Source organism: Orcinus orca, chromosome 14, assembly GCF_937001465.1.
Source record: "Orcinus orca chromosome 14, mOrcOrc1.1, whole genome shotgun sequence".
NCBI lineage: Eukaryota > Metazoa > Chordata > Mammalia > Artiodactyla > Delphinidae > Orcinus > Orcinus orca.
In genome coordinates, this window is record NC_064572.1 from 44,142,909 (window position 1) to 44,167,998 (window position 25,090).

Sequence of the window (25,090 nt, forward strand, 5' to 3'; positions counted from 1 at the left end):
GGCTAAACGCGTGCCTGCTGAAAGAATAAATGTTCTGGTGTCATCATTCTTCTCTAGAGTGTCAGCTCAAATATCCATTTGTGTACCTTCTGAGATCTTCATGAGTTACCAACAACTATGTGAACTAAGTAGTCCTGGATATCTTCTGACACATAAGGAAGAGATTCTAGGAAATTAGTTGTTATGGGCTGAATTGTGTCCCTGCAAAATTCATATGTTGAAGCCCTTACCTGCAATAGCCCAGAATGTGACTATATCTGGAATCAGGGTTTTTAAAGAGGTAATTCAGGTAAAATGAGGTCATTAGAGCGGGCCCTAATCCGAGATGACTTGTGTCCTTGTAAGAAGAGGACATTAGGACTCATATACATACAGAGAGAAGACCATGTAAAGATACAGGGAGAAGATGGCCCTTTACCAGCCAAGGCAAGAGGCCTCAGAAGAAACTAGCCCTGCAGACAACTTGATCTCAGACTTCCAGCCTCCAGAACTGTGAGGAATATTTGTTTAAGCCACCCAATCTATGGTACTTTGTCTGACAGCTGAGCAGACCGATAGATTAGTCAGGATGGGGACAGAAGAGAAGGGAAGAGGGAATGGGCTGCCTTAGTGGGAGAGGACTGGGGTGTGTGCATATAAGTCACTGCATTTTATGTCAACATGGGAGGAGAGCCGTCCTCTCCCCCTATTCGGTGAGGAGCAACATTGGAATAAAGAGGCTCTAGGACTCTCTCATATGGCACAACTCCCACCCCCCAAGACACACACACACACACCTCCCACCCCCGCAGTCCTGCCCCCCACGGCGAAGCTGGACCCAGGGCTGCAACAGACCTAGCTGCATTGCTGGGCCATATACCTATTCGCTTTTAGGAAACATGGGATGGGGATGCTGGCATTTATATCCTGCTAAGAAGGGCGCTTGGCTCCGGCCATGAGAAGGAGGCTACTGCAGGCAGCAACCGAGGCCCAGGCACGGCTGCCTCCATGTGAATAATGGGCTGCAAGACAGTCTTGCCCTCTGAACTGAATCCAGGGCACAGACAGAGCCCACGCTTATCCTCATCTTTACAACTGAGCAAACAGAGCTCTGAGTGTGGAGCAGTCAGCTTTATCGAATCAGGTTGCTTTTGCCCGAATCCCCGTGCACCCGCCTGCCCCTCCCCAGCTCTCCCTGAAGCCACTGCTTTTGCTGCCATTTCTCATGCAGCTGATATAAGGAGGAGCAAACCTCAGGAAAAGACTTGGACGAGGTTTAGCGAGTGTTGAGTAGAAGACAGATGGAAATCCCACAGAAAAGGGCTCCTTGATCCAGGGAAGTGATAATACATCTGTGCGCTCAGACCTTCTTGGGCAAGGTGTCTTGTCTCTTCCCAGTGAAACATAAATGGAATTAATTTTGAGACTCGTGGCAAAAAGAATGGAAACCAGGCTCCACATGCTCAAGATGGGGAGCCTCTTGGTCTCAGGAAACCAAGGCCCCGAGGTTTAGGTAACTGAGGGTTGAAATTCACTCCATGCTCAGCTTTCCCAACAGTGCTGGAGAGCCCTTCTGCAATGTCTATTCAGAAGGGGCACTCTTCTATAATCTACCTAGAAGTGTCATATGCAGTAGCAGTGGCCCCAGCCTATGCCCAGATATCTTGTTGTAAAAGACAAATAAATGAAAATGATTCAAAATAAAATGAAATACATAAAATAAACGATGATTTTGGAAATTCCTACTCCCAGGGCTAAGTGGAAGTGGCTAGATGGTGTGGGGCAGCGACCTGTGATCTCCGGTAGCTCTCAGCAATCATGGCAGCCTGGAGTCTGCTGCCTCTGGTACGGAGAAAGAGGACCCAGCCCACTGTGGGTGTAGGATTGGGTGGGGCTCAGGATATGGGTGTCAACACGAGCCAGAAGCAGGGCTAGATTTATTCTTTCACAGTACCTTCCTCTCGGATCTTTCTGGTGTGTTGTTTGGAATATCAAAGAAGTTCTTTAGCAATACGTGTTGTAGGTTGCAAGCCCCCAAGGGAAGGCACTGATATACTTTGGACATCCTGCCACTGCTAAGAGTGCCAAGGCTTATGCTCTAGATGCAAACTATCCCACGTGACTTGCTTTCAATCTTCCTCCCAGGTTCCCCTCCTGTAACGTCCCAAGCAGGCGAGGGGAGCTCAGGTTTCAATTTATGCTGGATCCCTCGGCATGGCATTCCCTCTCCCCTCATACACAAGGTGGACCCCTCCTTCTTCAACACCCAACCAAGCCCTCGGTGAGGCCTCCCGGACACTATCTTTGGCCACATCTTCCTCCACACCCCTGCCCAACCTTGTGAGGTCTTCTGAGATTGCACCGGGATCCACCATGACACATGCTCCCTCTCTCTCTCTCTCTAATAATAGTAATCATCAAACTGCTCACTGGCCAAAGAATGAAGAGATTTTATAATAAATTCTTATTTATTTATTTACATAAATAAATATTTAAACCTTTCTAAGCATGCTCCTGCGCTATGTTCTCCAACACAGGCAACACCCCATAACCCCCCAGCCCACAGGTTCACGCACGCACCGTGCACCCCCAGCCCTAGGATTACAGATCTACTCACACCTCTCACTATGCCTTCCAGGGACACCAAGGAGATTTTTATTTCACTTTTTAATTCAATTTCCTTAAAAGACATGCAGTAAAAGTGACTTTTTAGGGGGATCGTTGTATGCGTCTGAACACAAGTACAGGTTTCTGGGCCCAGGACACAGGACAGTCCCATCACATGCCCTCACGCTTTCCTCTGAGGTCATGTCCTCCCTCCAACCTGACCATGAGGGGCAACCTGCTCTGTGTTCTGTCACTATGGTTTTCTCTCTTAGAGAATGTCATATGAAAGGCATCATACAGTGTGTAACCTTGTGGGATCAGCTTTTTTCTCTCAGCATAATTCCCTCACATTTCATCCAAGTGGCTGCGTGTATCAACAGTTTGCTCCTTTCGATTGTAGGGAGTATTACATGGTGTGTCACATGCCACGCTTTGCTTATACGTTCACCTGCTGAAGAACATTTGGGTCGTTTTAAGTTTTTGGTGGTTATGAATCGAGTTGCTATAAATATTCTTGGCAGGCTTGTGTGTCATGTGTCATTACTCCAGGGTAAACACCCAGGAAGGGGGTTGCTGGGTTGCATGAAAAGCACGTTGAACTTCAAAAGAAACTGTCATACTACCTGTCCGAAGCGTCTACACCGTTCTTCCCTCCCTCCAGCGATATCTGAGTTTTAATTGCTCTGCATACAGGACGGCACGTGGTGTTGCCCGTGTTTTTTACTTTAGCCCTTCGAGTAGGTGCTAGTGATCCAGTAATTACTATTTCAGTGTCCCCGAGGGACTCACCAATTCTAGACTTGCACTCAAGTTCTCACTGACGGCCACTGAGCCAGATTAAATGCCCACACAGCACGACATCCCCTCAGAAGAACTGGGAAAGGATTATCACACAGACCAGTTTTCTGATGCGGTGATGGAATCTTCTGGACGCCAGGCGTAACAAAGTGAGTATGCAAGTTTCAAAGTCTGAAACACCATGTCTCCCATTCCCTATCCTTCTGTTCTGCCAGTGAGGAGACGCTGCTACAGCAGACGACGGCCTCCAGGCTGGACCTCCCACTTCTCATTTAAGCCCCACTTACCCCCAGTTTTAGGGTGATGATTATGGGACATATATCTATGGGGAAGGATTTACTGGATAAAACTAGCACCAGAAAAGTCGACCCCCAAAAGGCAGAAGTTGTGTAACTCTTGGGAACACACCTCACTTCGAGCTCCTAACTGGAAGTTTCTTGAGTGTTTCATTTTGTAGGTGTGTTTCTGGGATTCAAGCCAAGAATGAACTTTCCTACTAGGACAGAGAGAGATTTAACATTCTATGCAGACTCCTGCAAAACAACACTTTTTCACAGAGATCACAGTTGGACGTGCGAGTTGAATTAAATTGCAGGAATAAAAGAAAAATGCAATTGCAGCCACTGCAAGTTCTCCAATGTCAGAAGTTCAATTGGGTAATACCATTACCACAGCAACAGATCAATAACTAGGACATGGGATGTTTATGCTAACGTCACCTTAGAGTTCAAAAATGTGATTGCACTTCTACTGAGTTGCACGATCAGGAATCTATTTACCCAAGAGAGAATTACATATTATCCATATTATCAAGGGCAGACTTCCTCTTCCCCCTTTGAGATAAGTGCTCATTTTTTATTCAACAGAGGAGTACCTGCTAAAACAAACTCTCGCCTCCCAATATCCGTACACATGCAACTATGGCCACTGGGGTGAGGAATGCTGTGCATTCAGTGAAGCTCTATCTAATGGAGGGCCCTCAATGGATACCTGTAGGTCCCAACTCAGGAAAGAAAACTGTTGTGGTCCTTATATGTCCTGTAAGAATCAACATGCCTTGGAAATGAACTTGACTTAATTTTGAGTTCCAAAGGTCTGCTGACTGTTTATGTTTATATGTTTATTTATATTTAAACATATTATAGAAAAAGTAGAGTTCCCTACTATGCACATTAAATTAAAATAAAGAATCAAACTGAACAAACGAGACACCTTTCCAAGACAGAGATGTTAAACTGTGGTATGAAGGACACAATCCAGAAGTGACTTTGGGAGGCGACAGAGGATGGGGGTTGAGAAGTGGTCCTTCCGAGACAGAACTCAGGAAATGTCCACTAATCTTCACCAACTCAGTCAATCCTCACATACCAGCCCTGAGGTATGCGAGGTGGAGCCAACGGCCATGCCCACTTTACAGAGGGGCAAACAGGCTTTAAAAGGCAGACACATCACTCACAGTCCTGCAGCCATTTCTGGATGGGGTCTGGACTCAGGGCCAGGCAGGCCTGCCCAGAATCCACCCTCTGCTCATGGGCAGTGCCCCACACTTACAAGTACAGGGTCAGCCGCAGTGACTAAGGCTTTGGTGTGGACGCCTGGTACCCAGGTGAGCCAACCAGGCAGACAGCAGACCTTGAAATCCCAAGGGGGAAAAGAGTAACCTTCCAAAGACAAGGGGGAAGCTTCACTGGCACAAGTCTCAGGAGAGTGTGTTTTCAGAACAGGTCTGCACTGCTCAGTGGGCAGGTGAGCTCCAGCTAAAGGGGAAGTGGGGCAAAGAGAGCTGCCCCGTGCTCATGAGAGGCGTGGCTTGGTGTGGAGGGACAGAGTACTTGAGGGTGCGGCTCCAAGAGCAGACACGTGGTGCTGACGCTGACGAGAGGATGATGAAGGAGGAGGGAATCCCTTCAGGTGATCACTTGTCTCACTCCACAGTCTCACCCACAAAGGACTCTTAACCTCCAAGGACGGAGCAAGCGTGCCTCTTACCAGCATGGGATGGAAGTGACAAGGGTGTAGGCTCTGCTTTGGCCAGACTGTGTGTGAGGTGGCAAGAGACCCTTGATTAGAGGTGCCCATTGAACAGGCAGAAATGTGAAGCCAAGTGTCAATGGGGTAGGACTGGAAAATCCAGGGGAATTTTCCGAGGTACCCGCTGGAGCCACATGCCAGGTCTGCTCTCACTGTCTCCTTGGGGCTGAGGTCAGTGGTCCAATGGGACCTCTCCCTCAGAGCTGGGAGCTGGAATCCAGCTGCATTCTCACAGCCAGCAGGCAGCTGTGACTGCTGACTTAGATGCATCTTGACAATCTGAGCCAGGACCCAGAGACCAGGAGCCTTCGTTTCTGTGCACGGAGATAGAGGCACTCTCTGAGGCCCACTTCCTTTGTTGTTTCAGCCATCTATAAGCCTTGCAATTATATCTGCCTACCTCACACCCAGCTTCCCTTCCACATGGTTACTCGGTGACTAATGGCCAATAACCCAGGGTTCTCTAGGACTCTGGAAGGCTTAGAAAGTCTCTGTAACTCAGCAGAGAAGCCTTGGATGGAGATGAAGATTTTAAAGTCTTATCCAGGCGTGTTGGCACCTTGGGTTGGATGAAGTCATTCGGAAATCATGAGCTGAGCAAATTCACATCATGCTCCTGAATCTGGAGAATTCAAAGGCTGTTTAGCAAAGTGCATTACCAGAATGAATCTGACATGACGGAAAGTCACATGCCCCTGGCTAATTGCTCTGAGGACAGACAGAAGTGACCAGCTTTAGAAAGTGCTGAAGCTTTGCACTGAAAGGCCTGAGGCATTACAAGTCATCAGACAGATGGATATCTCTAGATTTCACCAACATATGTTTTGGAAGCTAAAATGTGATTATAGATAACGCTCTTGGGGAGGGTCCTGATACATGAAACTTTTCACAGTGGCACAGTGAGAGCTCCATGATCTAATACAGTCACGTATTTTCTCTTCCCCATGGACCATAGATGTATGTTTTCCCAGCTGCCTTCCAAAATTACTTTTCCTGGCAGTATTATTCAAGAGAATGCTTATGCTTTGAAAAAGAAAGTGTTTGGTTACCTACTACATAGGAGTCCACTCTGAGAGTCTTCAGTCTTGAACACTCTTGATCTTCTAATCAACTGCAATCTTTAACACTTTTCTAGATTCATCGGATTGGACAAGGGTCTGTCTAGGGGTACTTAAGAGCATGGACTCTCGGAGACTGAAAGACTGCTATTTACCGGCTGTGTGACCTTAGGTAAGTTACTTAACCACTCTGTGCCTCTGTTTCCTCATCAGAGGCACGGGATTCATAAAGTGGGATTAATAATAGTACCGATCCCATGGGGTTATTTTGAGGATTAAATGCATTAATATATGTAATGTACTTAGAAAATTGTCTGGTAGCTCAACAGTAAATGCTACACAAGGGCTCAACTATGACTACAACTTTTATCATAGAAACGAACAAGTGTTGCTTTAACAATTTCCCTTTGAAATATTTAGAGGCAGAGAACTGAAGATATTCAGAGGTCATTTGGAAAACATCATGTACCAGATGCTGCTGGATGCCACTGGACCTCAGAAACCAAGGCAAAGAAATGGGAGGCTTGGGCTCAACAGCTAGCAAGCGACAGAGCCAGCCCAGAGCTGGCCTATAACCACACCACTCAGGTCCATGGGAGTGGTGACTTTGTCAAACTTATCCATTGCTGCACCCAGTAGTGTGCAGGGATATTGCCGAGCAACTGGCCCTCCAAGAAGAAAACTCTCTTTTGTAGCATTTGCTGATTTACATGTGTAAATCCTCCCGCAATGGCTGATTTCAAGATGCCGAAGAGATCTGCTTTCTCTAGTGGATAGGAGTGGGCTGGGGCACGCCATTGTTTATAACTTAGCTCCTAGGAAGATACCTGACCCAGGTGCTACCTGGCACACAGGAGTTACTCAATGTTCATTTTTAAATGAATGAGTGAATGAATGAATAACACAAAATGAAAGAAAACCAGTCTGACACTCATTAAAAACTGTTCTGTGGATATCCTTGGTCCCAGGAATGTAGGGAGGGGATGCTCTCAGAAATTATGGGCAGAACCATGGGACTCATTTCTCTTTCAGCCTATCTAGGGTTTCCATGAGGACAGTCTACTGAGAAGTAGGATGCCTGGGTTCTACTACTTGGAATCATATAAAATTTGCATATGGCTTTCAACTTTATGGTTTTAAAGACAGATGATAGATAGATAGATGACAGATAGATAGATAGATAGAAAGATATTCTACACTGGGGAGGGTATGAGGAAATGTTCACTCTCATCCTTTGCTGGTGGGAGAATAAAATAAGAAAACACTTTTGGAAGGTAATTGGGCAGAATCTATCAAAATTGAAAATGCAGATATACTTTCCCATCGTAATCCCATTTCTAAAAATCTCTCCTATAGAAACACCATTAAGCAAATTTGTATTTGAAAGGATATTCACTAGAGCACTGATCCAAAGAGTTAGAAATTAGAGTTGGGACTGATTAAAGAAACAATGATGCCATAACACTTTGCAGTCATGAGAAGAATGGGGTAGATCTATATGTACTGATACGGAAATATGAGCCTGATATATTGTTAATGAGAAGACAATTCAACGTGTGAATGTTTTGTTTAGGATTGTTTTTAGGGAACACACAGAAATGGATTTGTCATAATCCGTGGACAGGACCTACAATGACTGTGGGCCAACTGTATATACACTTTGGGAATATACACATATATATGGATTTAAGTTTACATGTACATAGAAAAATACTTAGAAGAATATAAGCCAATCTCCTAACAGAAGCCACCTATTAGGAGGCCCAAGGAAGAATTTTACTTTCTGTTTTAACAAATAGAGATCCTGAATTGCCAGCCTTACTCCTGCACCCCACGCAGAATTACTATTACAGCTTTCATCATGAAAACCCATCCAGTAAAGTCAGGACAGAAAACACCCTCGACCCAGTGGCCTAGGACTTTACTGAGTGCTTTTGATGAGAGGCAGCAGACCCCAGAGTCCAGCGAGGAAGAAGAGGGACTGGGGGCCAAGTACCTGGTCAGATCCAGCTCTGCCAGGTCCATGGGAGTGGTGACTTTGTGGGAGGGGAGTTTGTGCTGGTCTTACTTCCCTATGCCTCCCCTGCCTCATCTATGAGATGGACACATTACAACGCATAGGTCAGAGTCATCCCAATGTCCATGTTGGTAAACACTGGGATAGTGCCTGCATGGGCAAGTGCCATCAAAGTGAAGTGTGTGTACCATCACCATCATCACCTTCATCATCACCATCATCACCGTCATCACCATCATCACCTTCATCATCACCATCATCACCTTCATCATCACCATCATCACCGTCATCATCACCATCATCACCGTCATCACCATCATCACCACCACCATCATCATCGCCATCACAATCACCATCATCACCACCAGCATTATGTTCTAGACACAATGTACAGGCAAGCATTAGGAGCAAATACAAAATAGTAGGAGGTATGCTAGCTTATTTGTTGGATTCATATGCAATATGGGCAATGGGCACATATGATTGAATTCATAGTTCGTATTCATCATCTTTCTATGCACACTGTAATCTTAATTCACAAGACTGTGTCTTATTGCATCACATGTACTTGTTGGAATTTATAAATTCAGCTTTAGGAACTTATAATAATAAATGAGAATTGAATCTGGCTAGGGAAACAAAATCCCCTCAATGTACCATTAGTTTGTCATGAACTCAGAGTTTCACATAGAAATTTTCTTCCTGATATTCTGGATGCCCGCCGTGATGTTACCGATAGGTTGATGATGTTTTTCTTCCTTTTCTTTTTTTCCAAAATGGTGCTTCATTTCTAGTATTCTCTATTTGAGACTGAAAAAGTCTTTTAAAAACAACTCTGGGGCTTCCCTGGTGGCGCAGTGGTTGAGAGTCCGCCTGCCGATGCAGGGGATACGGGTTCGTGCCCCGGCCCGGGAAGATCCCACATGCCGCGGAGCGGCTGGGCCCGTGAGCCATGGCCGCTGAGCCTGCGCGTCCGGAGCCTGTGCTCCGCAACGGGAGAGGACACAGCAGTGAGAGGCCTGCGTACCGCAAAAAAAAAAATGAAGTTTTAAATGAAATAGGCTTTTAAAAAAAAAAATCAAATGTGAGCACAAATGATATTGTTCCAGGAGATTACAAAAATAAAATAGAGTGAAAAAGTTTAAAAAAAAATTTCCCAGCAGTGCAATGATCCCAGCAATGAAGTGCCCAATAAAGGCAGCAAATCAGCTGAGCCGAGATGCAAAACAAGCTACCGCTCTGAAGGGACATTCCCTGCAGACACACAGAGATGGCCCTGCCCCAGAGTGGGCCCAGGACCCCCGGGAGCAGGGTGGGCCTGTGCAACCAGCCAGGGTCACTCAGGGGACTGGACCCGCTGGGCTTCCGGGCCTGCCTCCAGCCTGGACCATCCTCGGGCCCAGCTCACCCCTCTGCTGCCTGTTCACCTTTGTCAGGGGGCTCCAAGGCTCCTGTCCCCATAGCGCCTCGTACACTGCCTGTCCACACTGAGTGGGAGACTGCAACATGATCCAAGGGAATCTGTGACGCAGCAAGTTGGAGGAACACAGCTCCAAGGTAGTCAATTCCGAAATCACGTCCCTCCTGAAAGCACAAAGCCACGCTACCCTTCTAGAACAGGGCAAGGCAGACTCCCTCTGCATCACTTCTAGAGGAGTCCTGTCATCTCCCAAAAGGGGGTTCCCAAGGAGTGCTTAAGGTGCTACCAGTCTTAAAAGACTCCTGAAAGTAACGGCTTCACCTGGCCCTTTGTTAATAGCATCAGAGCCTCAACCAACCTCCACTGGCCTGTGGTGAAGCTGAGAAGCTTCCAGCCCTGTAGCTGCTTTTAGAGAGCGTGAAGCACAGAGGGGCCTCGGCATGGACCTCGTGGCCTGCGGGGAAGTGACGGCCCTGCATCAGGGCTGAGTCTCTAATATGAGATGTTCCCACTGCCACTTTGGGGAGGCCTGATCTCGCCTCCTTGGTGATCACATCCCACTTACGAAAGGCCCAGCCACCTGCCCTCCCCCGACTGAAGGAAGCCCATGAAACGAAATGACTTCTGTTTTCCCGACTCTCATCCCTTCCGAAGCCCGGGCATCTATTCTTCCCTCCAGTTGACACACATAACTCCCCGTGACAATAATGGGATGTGCATGTGTACCGAGGGGGGCATAGAATTTTTATCTCTGTAAAAATGGTACTAGCGTGGTACAAGCAAAGTTTTTGTTTTCTTCCCAAGGCTTTTACTTGGGGAGATATATTGTTCATGTGCTTGTGGGTTTTTCCTTCTTTTTAATTTTAAATCGAGATTATGGACATATTTTATGCAGGTTAATATATTCTTTTCATGCAAAATTTAACTGAAACCAGTGCTAGCACACTTAACGACAACAAGAGAAATTCTTCAGCTTATTATAAACATCCTTCAAGAAACCTGAAATGCGTGTCCTCTGGAAATAATTTTGCTGGGATTTGGGTTATTATTAAAATCCTCTCAGAATTCTATCACTGGTGTCTAATGTGCCTCAAAGCCCTTTTCTGCTACTGATCAGAGAAAAAACTCTTTTTGGACTTGCAAGTACACTGTCGATAGTGAAAACTGAACTGGAAGAGGGGGCTTCTCTCCTGACACCAGGCAAACACTCAATAGGGCTGGCATCTCAGTCCTGGGCTGACCACTGGGTGCAAGGCCCACTCCTAAGACAGGTTCCCTTCAACTATGATGGAATGAACCTCGTCCCTCTGTTTTAAGTGCTCTGATCTTTCAGATTCCATGAGAGGAGGCAGGTTTACTGCAGACTTTAAACTCAAGGGAATCCCAGACAAGAAGGTCTTGGTCACACATTCCCTACGTGTCAGAATTCTCTACCTGTGACTGTGAGGGGTCCTAGGAGATCATAGGACAGGGCTACACACAGCTGAGACGGGGATGAGCTATCCAGGAAAGGTTTACAGGAATGAAAGGGAGTCACAATACCCTTTAGAAGCAGATTCTCATGTTTAATTCTCTCTTTGTGGATAAGTAAGAAAACCCACCATTCTCCTAAGTGGGCTGAACTGTCTCACTAAAATGTAAATACAACTGTCTCCGGAGGTGGCCGGGGATGACTCTGTCCCGCCAGCCATGACCTAACCAGAGCTGGCTACTGTTTTTTAAGTTACTTAGAGCTGCACTTCTTAAACTTTAATGTTCACCAGATTCATCTGGAACCTTACTGAATTGCAGATTCTAATTCAGTAAGTCTAGGGTGGGGCCTGAGCTTCCATGTTTCCAACAAGCTCCCAGGCAATGCCCAGGCTGCTGGTCCGTGGACCTCACGTTGAGCAGTGAGGACTTAGAGCTCCTATCTCAGATCTCTGCCCTCAATTGTTCATTCATTCCACATCTAGTCTGCAGATCCCAGGTCACCCACTGGGGACAGAGTGATGGGCAGGTTGTAGATGACTTTAAAACTAATGCTAATCAAAATTTAAAACTTCTGGGCATCAAAGGACATAGCAACAAAGTGCAAAGGCAACCTACAGAATGGATGAAAATACTTGCAAATTGTATATCCAAAAGGGGTTAATATCCAGAATATATACAGAACTTCTATAAACACAACAACAAAACACGAGCAATCTGATTTTAAAATGGGGGAAAGACTTGAATAGACATTTCTCCAAAGAAGATATACAAATGGCCAACAGGCACAGGAAAAGATGCTCAACATCACTAATCATTATGGAAATGCAAATCAAAACCACAATGAGATACCATCTCACACCCATTAGGCTGGCTACTATATTAAAAAACAAAACAGAAAATAACAAGTGTCGGTAAGGATATAGAGAAACAGAACCCTTGTGCACTGTTGGTGGGAATGTAAAATCATGCAGCCACTATGGAAAAGAGTGTAGCAGTTCCTCAAAAAATTAAACAGAGAACTACCATGTGATCCAGGGATTCCACTTCTAGGTACATATCCAAAATATCTGAATGCAGGGACTCAAAGAGATATTTGCACATCCATATTCACAGCAGTATTATTCATTGGCTTGTCATTTTCACCTGGAGTCTGAGGGTCTGCTGGGAGTTGGCATGTGCGGTTGAGGGAGATGGAGCCTACAAAGCACCTAGCAGGGGGGTTGGCACACAGTAGGTGCTCAGTAAATGAGGGTTCTCGCTTTTTGCCAATGAGTCAGTGGAGGTGGCAGGCAGGTTGTTTCCTTGGGGTGAGTATGTGTCAGTATCACTCTGGAAAGAGCAGCTGGGTGACTGAGGGGCTCTGTGGCCTGTGACCACTCCAGGAAGGATGCTTTTATGGATTTTGTGGCAAAATGCAACAATTACAGAATTAAACACCTAAACTGGTACCAGACCCCAAAGAAAAGATGTTGCCAAATTATTTTCTAAATTACCCACTAAGGCCTGTGTGAGTCGACAAGTAGCTATTGACTTTAGTTTCGGCTGCCATCAAGACTTATTGCTGTGAGAGAGAAATATTGACCAAATTGAGACCAAGGTCAATGCTGGCCTCCTGGGAAAATAAATCTTAATATTAACCAAAAACTGCAGACGCTAGGCCTGGTATTTTTGACTCTAAACTGCTGGTCAGACGGAGGTCCACTCAAAGTCAGCTCTTTACTTCACTGTGTATTGTTATAGGTGCAAACTGGTCTCCAAATTGACTCATTTCTGGAAAATCTGGTATAAAAATTTCAAGCTTTTTCGTATCTTAAAAGATCAAAGGACAATTGGTATTTAAGAACTGTCATGGGTGATATTTCCACAAAACAAAGAATCCATTTTGAAGTGCAGATAAGTGCCCCAACTTACTTTCTGTGAAAATTAAGAATTTCCTATGTTGGATCTCCATCCAGAGGGGCATACCAGCTCAAACAAACAAACAAAAACTCAACCGTAAAAACTTGCAATTAAGACCAGTTATTTTTGAAAATGCTGTTGAATCTACTTTGTTTATAAGTGGCCCCAAATTGCTTAAGGCAAACTGCTTTTATAGCTGTGGACTCAAAAAAGTTGTCCGTTCAAGGCTGCTGACACTGCCCCATCTACTGGGTCAGCAGCACTGTCTTCATGGGAGATGAAACACTACCCCCTGTGGGTTGTAGGAACTCGCTTTTCTGAAACAGAGTGTTTGTGTGTCCTCACAGGCAAATCTGGGAGTGGGGGGACTTATTGTGAGATGACATGCAAAATATGTCCATGTGGTCCATGACATGCAAAATGCGAATATGATGACATGCAAAAAGTGCTTTTTCTTATATATCCCTGGGATATATCAATGGAATGTCAATAAAGAGCGGTTTCTGTTGTTACCAGGGATAAAAGATTGGATTAGAAACAAGAGGCCCTGAGCAACTTAGAACGTAAGATGGGGGAAATTTACAAAGTATAATCATTCTTGAGGTTGTTGATGAATATCAGGATTAAGAATAAAAGATCTGGAAAAGATACACACGCAGATGTGCAGTGATATGGACAGCCGGGAGAGAGTGAACTCAGACTATCTGGGGAAACTGACCTCAACGGATGGGATGAAGGATGTTCCAAGGAAAGCTGATAGTTTTAGCCTTTGTGTTCAATTGAGTTTCCCAAAGTCTACTGAATGACCAGAAATCTATTAAAATCAGCAAAAACTCCGCTGCTACATTTGAGGACAAGACAGTGTAGTCAACAGAGCAGAACTGATAAGGAATTTTTGATGATATGAACCAGATGGAATCACACTGTATGAAAAGCCCTTCAGGACCCACAACTCACTGCAGGCAAAAGGAGGCTTTCTTTGGAAAACAGAGGAACCATCCTGTCTAGGAGAACAGCAGAAACCTGGGCACAGAATAGGAAGGTCAGGGGCAAGGCTGAGCCATGAGAGGATGTCAGAATCATGCACAGAGATCCAGGTTCCACTCTGAGACAAGGCTTCAATTAAGCTGGTTAAAACCTTACACTCTGGCTTCAGAAGGACAAAGGTTCAAGTCCTGACTGCAGCCCACAAGCTGCATGACCTTGGGTTAGTCGTCCATCTGTCACCTTACTGACTCCGAGTCTCACTGTGCCCATCTATAAAAGCACAATGACAGAACCTACTCCACAAAGCTGGGGTGCAAAATCACACATCCCCATCCTGTTGGACACTGCTCTGGTGTGGAGAACACAGCAGTGACCAGAGCAGACAACCTCCCTGCCTTCATGGACCTTGCATTCTGAGAAGAGAAAGGCAGGTAACAGATACATGTACGTCAGGGTGCCTCTCATGGGGAGTTCCTTCAGAGGGTGGGTGGTGTTTTATATAGAGTTTCAGGAAGGCTTCTCCACTGAGTTGATATTTGAATAGAGACCCTAGGGGGTGAGTAATAAGCCACAGACATAGCCTGGGGAGGGCGGTCCAGGCATATAAGACGACAAAAGCCCTACCAGGACATGCTTGGTATGTTTAAGGACTAGCAAGGAAGACAGAATGATGGGAGGGGACTGAGAAAGGGGGACAGTGGTAAAAATGATGTCAAAGAGGTCATGGGGGCTAGATCATGATAGGGCTGCGCTGTCCAATATGGTAACCAATAGCCAAATGTGACTATTAAGCTCTTGAACTGTGGCTCTGAAATGAGATGTGCAGGAAGCATAACATACACACTGGATTTTGAAGGCTTAGCAGAACAAGAAGCATTAAAATATTTCATTAATAACTTTTATACTGGTTATATGTTTAAATGATAATATTTTGATATATTGGGTTAAATAAGCCATACTATGAAAATTGGTTTCACCTGTTTGTTTTTACGTCTTTAATGTGGTTACCGGAAAATTTAAATTACATGTGGCTTGCATGATATAAGGCATTGGAGGCCACAGTAATGAGCATGGCATTTATGCTGAGCAATGTGGGAAGTAAACAGAAATGCACACAAAGTGCTTAGCATATTTCCCAGAACAGAGCGGAAAATGTTTAGGAAACTAGAATTCCATTCACAGACAAACTGCTCAAATGTAAAGGCAAATATATTTAGGGGGGAAGACACTGGATTCAAGAAAAATAACAGAACGAATAAAAGTTAAGTTTAAATAATTGTTTGGAATGTAGTGATGACGTATAATGAAACTGGCAAGTAGCGATTATGGAAATATGAAACATAAAGTTAAATAAAAAAGAATCTGACAAAAAAGAATGACAGATAAAATTGGATCCATTCCTAAATTCCAAATGGATCAGAGAAAAACAGGCAAAAAAAAAAAGGAAACCATGTAAGTATTTCACTGTAGCCATCCTGGTAGATGTGAACTGTTTTTCTGCTTCTAACCTCCATTCCACGACACCAATGAGATTAAATACTTTTCATGTGCTGACTGGCTATCTGAATGTCTTCTCTGGTGAAGCACATGTTTAAGACTTCTGCCTATTTTTTTGCAGTGTTGCCTTTTTCTTTTTTATTGATTTGTAGGTGTTCACAAATGCTAGGTAAGAATCCTTCACCAAATATACACGTGGCAGGTACACTCTCCCCATAGGTGGCTTCCCTTTTCAATCTTGTACTGGTATCTTTCATCAGAATAGACCTTCTAAATTTTAATGTAATCCGAAGTTTTCGATCTTTTCCTTTATGGCTCATACATTACACGTCTTGTTTAAAAATCTTTGCTTGCCCTGACCTTATGTAGATAAGCTAATTTTAGGAAGTTTTATTTTTACCTTTCTTACTTAAGTGTATGGACCTTCTCTAATTAATCTGTGTGTGTGTGGTGTGAAGTCCAGTTTATGGATCATTGTTTTTCATGTGGAGATCCTACAGACCCACAGATCACTGTATACTAAAAATATAACCCTTTCTTCACTGCACTGCAATATCACGTTTGTCATAAAATCAAGTGACAATACATATGTAGGTGTGTTTGGGGCTCTTTATTATGTTCCTTTGGTTTATTTGTCTATTCTTGTGCTAATACCATTACTTACTATACAGCTTAATTACTATGGCTTTAATATAAATCTTGTGAATTGGTATATAAATTCTTCACTTTGTTCTTTTCCTTCAAGATTATCTTGGCCCTCTGCAAGGCCAAGATAATCTTATTATCTTACATACACATTTTAGAATTGGTTTGCCAGTTTCTCTGCCTCTCTCTCCCTTTCTCTCTTTCACACACAAATACACAGCTGCTGAACAAAACTGGCAACAAAATAAATAACAATACGATTACAAACTTAAAAGAAATGAAATCTTCATGCATCCATACTGATATAAAGAAATTAGTGAATAAGTCAATGAGGAAAGGGATCCAGCTCTTCCTTACAGAAGAATTTCAAGTAGTAAATGGAGATGGATTGAGGAAAACAGAAAATCACCATCGGTTCACCATAGTAATAAGTGCTGCAAGCAAAATCCATGGATGAATGCTAAAGTGAGTAGACGAAAGTTCAAGGAAAAAAGGCTATTTGCACAGGCTTGATGTATCGCCCCTAAAATGCCTATTAATTACTGTGGTGGTCTTCCTATGTGTCCACAAAGTCTCTGAGACCCCTCCCTGAATTCAGGAGATGCAGCTTCACTCTCCTCCCCTTGAGTGTGACCTGGACTTAATGACTGGCTTCTAACAAATAAAGTACGGAAAGGGAAAAATTGTGACTTTATACTGAAGGAACCTGGTAGACCCACCTTCATCAAGTGGTCACGGTCAACATCATAGCACGTCCGCTCCATGGGACACTATGAGAAAGGCATAGCTCCTCTGTGTTGTTCTTCCCTCAAATCCATAACCTCATTTCTAATCATCAGAAAACCTCAGAGAAACCCAAATCAAGAGACATTGTAAAAAATGCAGCTACTACTCTTTAAAAGTGTCAAGGCTGTAGAAACAGACAGACGGAGGCGCTGGCCCTGATTGGAGGAGACTAAGGAGACAAGACCACGAAATGCGATGTGACGGCCTGGATGGGATCCTGCACCAGAAAAAGAACATTCATGGAAAAACTGCTGAAATCTGATCCAAGTCTGGAGTGCAGTTAATGGTAATGTGCTGACGGTAACTTCTTAGTTTTGACAAATACACCATGGCTATGTGAGAAGTTAACCTTAGGAGAAGCTGGGCGAAGGGTAGACGGGAACTCTCTGTACCATCTTTCTAACTCTTCCGTAAAACTGAAGTTGTTTCAAAATTAAAAGTATAACATGTTTTCTGGAAAGTTCTTCAGCAGTCTCTTCAGAGTGGTTATCAAGACAAGTTTATACAAGCTGGTCCACTTTCTATTTTATACCTTCCTGAGTGCGATTTTTTCCCTTCTTTTCAAAAAAGGAGCATTGATAATGAAAAGTAATTCCATTTGGATTTTTAAAAATCCACTCTGTGGGAACTAGCTACGGAGAAAAGCTGACTCAAAAGCTGGCCCAAGAAGAGAGAATGCCTTTGCTTGGGAACAAAGCCCCAAGAACGTGGAGCATGTTCTCAGTCAATAAAGGTACTCCTTGGACCAGCGTTGTGTTTAGGGCTTGAGGGGACAACACAGAGACTGTGGTTACTCACCAGGGCAACTTTCCTTTGTGGCTTCAGCAGCTTCGGTTTATGGAACGGGGCAGCGATGGGAGCTGTGGAAGCACATCAAAGGTTTAGTCTGCAATTCCTCCCAGGACTCTTAAAACCCACATATCACGAGCACCACGGACAGAGAGCCTCGGACATAGGGCCACTTCCTGTCCTCGTGGAGGAACTCTAGTTTCTGATCCAGGTAACAGCTGGACTGGTGCCCCTCGGGGGAGGGTGATCCTCTCCTAACCTTTGGATACGTCATTCTCTCCTCTCAACAAGGTCAACAAAACCACAGCATAAAACACCGCCAGCTACAAAGAGGTCAGATGTGCAGGTGAGAACCCGGTGCACTTGGTAAAGGCTGAGGCTGGGACCTTCCCTGGGGCTTCCTCCTAGTTGCATGCTAACGCTGACAGCGGTGACCTTTGACCCTCACAGCTGCCCTGGGAGGTCAGCAGGGAGGGTCTTATTGTCCCCATCTAACAGAGAAGGAAACCGAGGCTCTTATTCTAACATCATGTAACTACCTAGTATTTAGATGAATTGGGACTTGAACTCAAAGCCAGGCTCAACCACGTGGCTCTCTGAGTCTCATTTTCTTCTTCCGTAAAGTAGGGCACCATCTATGCTGACTGAATGAGGTGATACAGCAGTACAATGCCTGGCGCAGAGCAGGGACAGCTCCCTTCCCTCCCCAGATCCACAAGTGTCATGCCTCGCAGGACGCTCACGCCTCCCAGCCCCTTCTGTCCACCCAGTATACGTACAGTCTCAGCACCACTGCCTTCCACCACAGGGCGCAAAGGGTGCCAAGGGGCCATCCTGGGAAGCCCCAGTTGAGGGATAAAATGGATCCTGTCTTGTTCTTATTCACCTGGGCAACCCTTGTATTCCTAACTGTATATCAAATCCTTTGATGTAGGACCTTCTCCTAAATTGGCCAGTTATTTTAGGAACGATTTATAAACAGTTTTACTTCTCACCTCAGGAAATGTCCATCTTCCTCATTTATGTTGCTCTAAGTCGTAACTGGAATCAAGTAATAACCCTCATTTTAATCCCCAGAACAAATCCATAATAAATTACACACCTGGTTTTTATCTTTAGGAAAATCATAGAGCCTTCTTTCCCTTGAATGAACCGAGAGGATGCTGACACCCCCTTGGCCCACCCTGCTATGTGCAGAGAATGTTAGTACTTCAAAGGGAAATACACTGTGGAATAGCCTGTAGAGGTTGACCCCCGCTAAAGCCATGCGCGTTCAATGGCAATGCCCCCAGCCCACCTCAGGGACGGGGCTCAGTTATGACCAGAATCTAGGTGGGGTTCTCCAGACCATATAATCAGCGATGTCACATCCTCCACCTGCCTACCCTCCTGTTCTGATCTCACATCAGACCCCAGGTGCTCTCCACATGGATGACTGCTGGCTGGCTTCCTACCTTTGGCAGGGACTGCGGGAGGAACGTCAGCTTTTTCCTTCCGCCTCTTGCCCTTCTTGGGCTGCAGTGGGACCAAGCTGGTCACGCTGGTGACAGTCTCCCCTGAGCTGGAGAAGAAAAAGGTCCTGGTGAAGGCAAAGGCAGGCTTGTTCCGGGGAAAGGAAAAGGAAGCAATAGTCTCCGGGTACCCCCTGTACCTGTGTGTAAGGCGGGGCACTCTTAGAGCCGGCCTGGGATCACTCTGTGCCTAGCTCCAGGATGTCTGGACGTCTGGTACTGACCCTTGGCTAAGGACGATGAGTTGAGCTAGTTAGGGATTTGTAACGTGCTGTGTAAAGTTCTAAAATCTCTGGAGAGACCCAGGGCCGGCTTGCCTACATTGTTTTGGGATGTACAGATTGTTTGTATAGACTGTTTACACCTGGTTAATGGGTTTACACAGTCTGGCTTGGTTACGTCACCAGTAGGATATTAAGATATCACTAAAACCTTCTCCTTGAGCTCCCCTAAAACCAACGTTCCTCGCACACATCTTTGTGGCTCACAATCCAGAGACAGAGCAGCACCTGTGCAAGTGAGAAGGGACCCTGGCGAGTTGCAGCTGGGAGCCCCTAGGGCCCCCCATGATTGTTCACACTTTCTCCTCCTGCTGTATGTACCTTCACCTTTAAGGTAAAGACTGAGTTAGACCTCAGGAATGTCGTGAGTGTTTTCAATTATCTGGGGGGTTACCTGTGTAATCATTGTAGTATCAGATTCTATGTGTTACCGTTATAACCCAAAGTAATAGGTAAGCCTTACATTACAGGTAACAAAACCAAGATTCAAAGATGCTGAGTGACTTGCTCTAAGTGACACTGTTTGTAAGCAGACAACACGAAAGCTGCAAACCCAGACTGGCCTGATGTGAAACCTGTTCTCCTTGCTACCTGTGGGGTGGAGTCCAAGCACTTCCTTGAATGGCCGTCGTCTTATTTCAAATGCACCCTATGGCTCCAGCAACCCAGAGGGCAGCCTCTTTTAGAATCTCTCGTCCTCAGGCACATATTCCAGCCAGGTAGGTACAGTTACCAAGAGAGGCTTGGTAACTCCCTTGATCTCCCTAATACAAAGGATTTCTAGAAATCCATAAGATATGACCTAACAGTCAAAATGAATGAAGGTGGTAAACAGTTTTCACACAAGAGGAAAGGCTCGTACCTAGGAAAACATGCTAAAACTTCCTCAAGAAAGAGAAAGCCAAATTAAAATGTACTGCACTTTCTTTCTGCACATATCAGAATGGCAACAAACTTAAGGCAAAGCACTCTTTTGGCAAGGGTGTGAGGAATCAGGCACTCAGAAGTATTGCTGGTACAAGTGTAAACCCTTCCTGATGGAGAGTAATTCAGCAATCAGGATCACAGGCGCTATCAGAATTACAGAGGCTTATACTCTGTGACCCGGCAATTTCACTTCTGGGAATTTATTCTGTAGATATCCTTGCATGGGTATGAAATGTACATATAAGTCATTATAGTCCTGTTGGTAATAGCAATAGATTAGAAACAACCCAACTGTCCATCAGCGGGGGACTGGTTAAGGAAATTATGGTGAATCCACAAATCCACACACGGGGTCCTTTGTAACTGTAATGAGGGATGAGGAAGCTATTTATACAGGGATAAGAAAAGACACATTGTTAAGTGAAAAAGCTAGGTGTTGGACAATGTGTAAAATGTGTCATTTGTTTTGTATAAAAATACAGAAAAATAATATATATTAGTATTTATGTACACAAATAGAGAAACTTTGGAAATATTCACAAGAATTTAAAAATAGTGGTTCCTTAAAACGGGGGTGCTGAGGAAATAAACAGAAGGAAGATTGGACAAGGAGAATTATTTATTATTATTATTACATATTACATAATATAATAATATAATTAATAATTATATTATATATTATTATATAATATAATAATATGAATTATTATTACATATATTTTTAAATTATTTAACTTTAAATTTTAATTATTAAATCATGTGATTGTATAATCTTTGAAAAGCAGTAAATTAAACACTAATAAATATTTCCATATATTTAATAAAAGAAAACAGACTATTCTAATATAGTCCTGGAGTTTTAAAAATAAACAAAGACTGAGTCACGTTGTGGGGAAATTTCCAAGAATACAGTTCACACTGAGAGTCCCCAAAGATAGCTTATTTTTATTGGGAACAGAAATTCTAACTGGCCATGGCTTTAGAGTACAGGGTCAACTGTGTAAATTTACAAATAGCCAAAAGGGATGTGTGTTTACAAAACTCTGGCCACAAAGAGAAAACAAGGGATCAGAAACCCTCAGAACTGTTTAAATACACAACCACACATACAGCTTCATTTCCTAGCTTTTTAAACTCTTGAAATGTTTATTTTTTCTTTCCATTATAAATTAATGCACGTCCATGTTTTAAAATGGTAATTACAAGCATGGAGACGAAAGAAAATAAGTCTATCATAACCAAAACATGATCTTCATAAATATTTCCAGCCTTTTTCCTCTTCCTTGTTTTATTTTTTTAAAAAGACTTTATTTTTTAGAGCAGTTCTATGTTCACAACAAAATTGAGCAAAAGATACAGAGATTTTCCATAGACCCCTGACCACCCCCATTATGAACATCCCCACCAGAGTGGTACATTTGTTTTAATTGATGAAGCTACCTTGACACACATCATCACCCAAAGTCCACAGTTTACATTAGGGTTCACTCTTGGTGTTGTACATTTTATGGGTTTGGACAAATTTATAATGTAGCCATTACTGTAGTATCATACAGAATAGCTTCCATGCCCTAAAATTCCTCTGTGCTCTTCCTGTTCATCCCTCCCTCCCCCACCTCTGGCAACCACTGATCTATTAACCGTCTCCACAGCTCTGCCTTTTCCAGAATGTCGCATATAGTTTGAATCATACAGTACGGAGCCTTTTCAGATCGGCTTCATTAACTTAGAAATATGCATTGAAGTTTTCTCCATGTCTTTTCATAGCTTGATAGCTCATTTCTTTTTAATGTTGAATAATATTCCATTGTCTGGATGTACCAGGGTTTATTTATTCATTCATCTACTGAAGGACATCTTTTTTGCTCCCAAGTTTTGGAGATTATGACTAAAGCTGCTGTCAACATCCATGTGCAGGCTTTTTGGGGACTTAAGTTTCAACTCTTCCTTGGTTCTTATACATTGCCTTTTTTAAAATAATATTGGGGCTTCCCTGGTGGCGCAGTGGTTGAGAGTCCGCCTGCCGATGCAGGGGACACGGGTTCGTGCTCCGGTCTGGGAAGATCCACATGCCGCGGAGCGGCTGGGCCCGTGAGCCATGGCCGCTGAGCCTGCGCGTCCGGAGCCTGTGCTCCGCAATGGGAGAGGCCACAACAGTGAGAGGCCCGCGTACCGCAAAAAATAATAATATTGTATTACAATTTTGCATCCTTCTTTTTACTTAATCTACACTTTCCATATTGTCACATCCTCCCACTATTCCAGTGAGAAGACATGCCCATAGTTTACTTAGCCTTCCCCTGACATCTAAACATCTAATTTGTTTCCCAGTTTGATATACAAATAACATTGCTATAAATATATTTGTGCATAATGGTTTTCCATTCTTAGACTTTTGTTTTTGGATTCTTAGACCTGGAAATACTAGTTCACAGAGGAGGATCATTTTAAAGGTTATTCAATACCCACTGTCAAAAAAAAAAAAAAATACCCACTGTCAAAACGATTTCCGACAAGTTAGTACTACTTTATAGCCTCTTGGTCAATGGATGAGGGCATTTATCTTTTCATCCTTTTTAACATCAGATTTATCAGTTTAAAAAATTTCTCACTTAATGAAGAAAAATGTGATATCTCCTTTTACTTGCATTTCTTTGCTTGCTAGGAGGAACATTTCCCGTGTTTGTCTGTGTTTCCTTATTTATGAATGATGTATGGACACCTTCTGCTATTATTTATTAGGATTGTGAGTCATTCTTATAGATTTGTTTGCATCTTTGACATCAACCTGACATGCTTATTGCAAACATTTCCCTACTTTTGAATTTTGGCTTTCTGTTAAATGCATGGTCATTTGTTTTTGCTAAAATCGTCTGATAGTTTCTTTTTGTCTATTGCCTCTGAGTTGGGATTATCTTCCCCAGTTGCACCTCACACCCCGCAAAATCAAATAATATTTCCCCTTCCTCTTCTCTTTTCTTGGCTCTAATTCTTTAGCTCTTTAATATAAAATGAAAATTTTGAGACATCATAAACGTAGGCCATTATGCCCAGGCTTTCAGTAAGCTGAAAAAAGATCTGCTTTGTCATCACCATTCTCCTTGAAAACAGTAAAACTGCACTAAACTAAATTTAGTTCTACTTCATACCTCAATCATGAGCACTCAGATACAATGAGTCACCACAATGACATACGATAGACAGTGATTCCCTCAGAATCTTATGTCTCGCGTTGAGCCAGCAGGGCTGGTAGGAATTTTTGACAAAGTCCGTCTTATGATTCACTTACGAGAAAAGTTATTCTACATCTTGGGTTGCAACAGGACTGTATTTTGTGTCTGACACAAGGGAGTGGGCATTGCTGGAGCCAGTCAAACCAAGGAAGATAGAAAATAGGCCGGAAACTCCAGCTAAATTAGAGAGCTGTGTGATCGGAAAGAAGTGCTATTTGTGGGGAACAGGGCTGTTTTTCTGGCTCCAACAAGGGTGGGGCAGGAGGCGCACATGTGGGACCCTTGTTGTGACATGTACAAAGTTCCGGCCTGGCCGCCTCTCACAGGAGTCTCTGTCCCACAAAGACTGGGCACCTCTGCTCCGTGGCACGTAGTGGCTGGATCTAGCAAACGGGCACTGGACAGGGGCAGAAAGCCTGCACTAAATCTGCTTCCACTCTGACTAGAGAGGTGATACAGGACAAGTCACTCACTTCCCTGGGCCGCATCCCCCAACCTGTAAGATGGGAAGATGTACCCTTGCTATCTATCTCACTGGGTCATAGTTAGGGTCAGATAAGAAAGCTCAGCCTCAATTAGATGGGGCATGAAATGGCTAAACAGCATGGACCCTTATCTCCAGCGTGTAGATGCAGTAGGGGGGTAGGGGCATGTCATGGTGTTACCCAGGGAAAACAATTTTGCTACTTGGGTATCTCATGATGCCAAGTCTTGGCCCTGAGGGGAAGCACAAACTTCAACTTAAACCTTGATCAGAAAATCTTTCTGCTGAGGGAGCACAGTGCACCCTCCTAGAGCCACAGACGTAGCAGTGCTGTACAAGTGCCAAGCAGGACAGAGCAGGCGAGCAGGGCATAGAGAAAGGCTGAACCCCTGAGCAATGGGTGGCCACTCCAGGACACTAGGTAAAGCAGGCAACCTGGATTTTACCAGGCACTGAACAAATTGTGAGCAATCATATTTTGCAGAAGCTAAAGTTAATAAGAGCTATGTCTGTCTACCCTATGCAAAGCACTGTGAAAAGTGCCTGATATCCATAATCTCTGACCCGCCCAGATGGGAAAATTAAGCCTCAGAGAGGTCCAGGCAGGAGATCTGGGATCTGATCCGGGTGGACCTGCCTCCTTGGCCCTGAAGCTAGGACTCTGAGCC

At 44.1% G+C, this 25,090-nt stretch overlaps 1 protein-coding gene across 2 annotated transcripts in view; it reads right to left on the bottom strand.

Annotated features, from left to right (window-relative positions):
• Positions 1 to 25,090, bottom strand: part of VSTM4 (V-set and transmembrane domain containing 4) — an 86,783-nt gene that overhangs the window by 7,259 nt on the left and 54,434 nt on the right. Inside the window, exons 6-9 of one of the 2 annotated variants that reach the window (XM_049697090.1) lie at positions 19,441 to 19,547; positions 17,996 to 18,057; positions 9,918 to 10,074; positions 8,694 to 8,867 (exon numbers count right to left, since the gene is read on the bottom strand). In XM_049697090.1, the coding sequence (XP_049553047.1) occupies positions 8,694 to 8,867; positions 9,918 to 10,074; positions 17,996 to 18,057; positions 19,441 to 19,547 (500 nt within the window). The remainder of the gene's footprint in view (positions 1 to 8,693; positions 8,868 to 9,917; positions 10,075 to 17,995; positions 18,058 to 19,440; positions 19,548 to 25,090) is intronic. The other variant, XM_004286390.3, reaches the window with a different exon arrangement.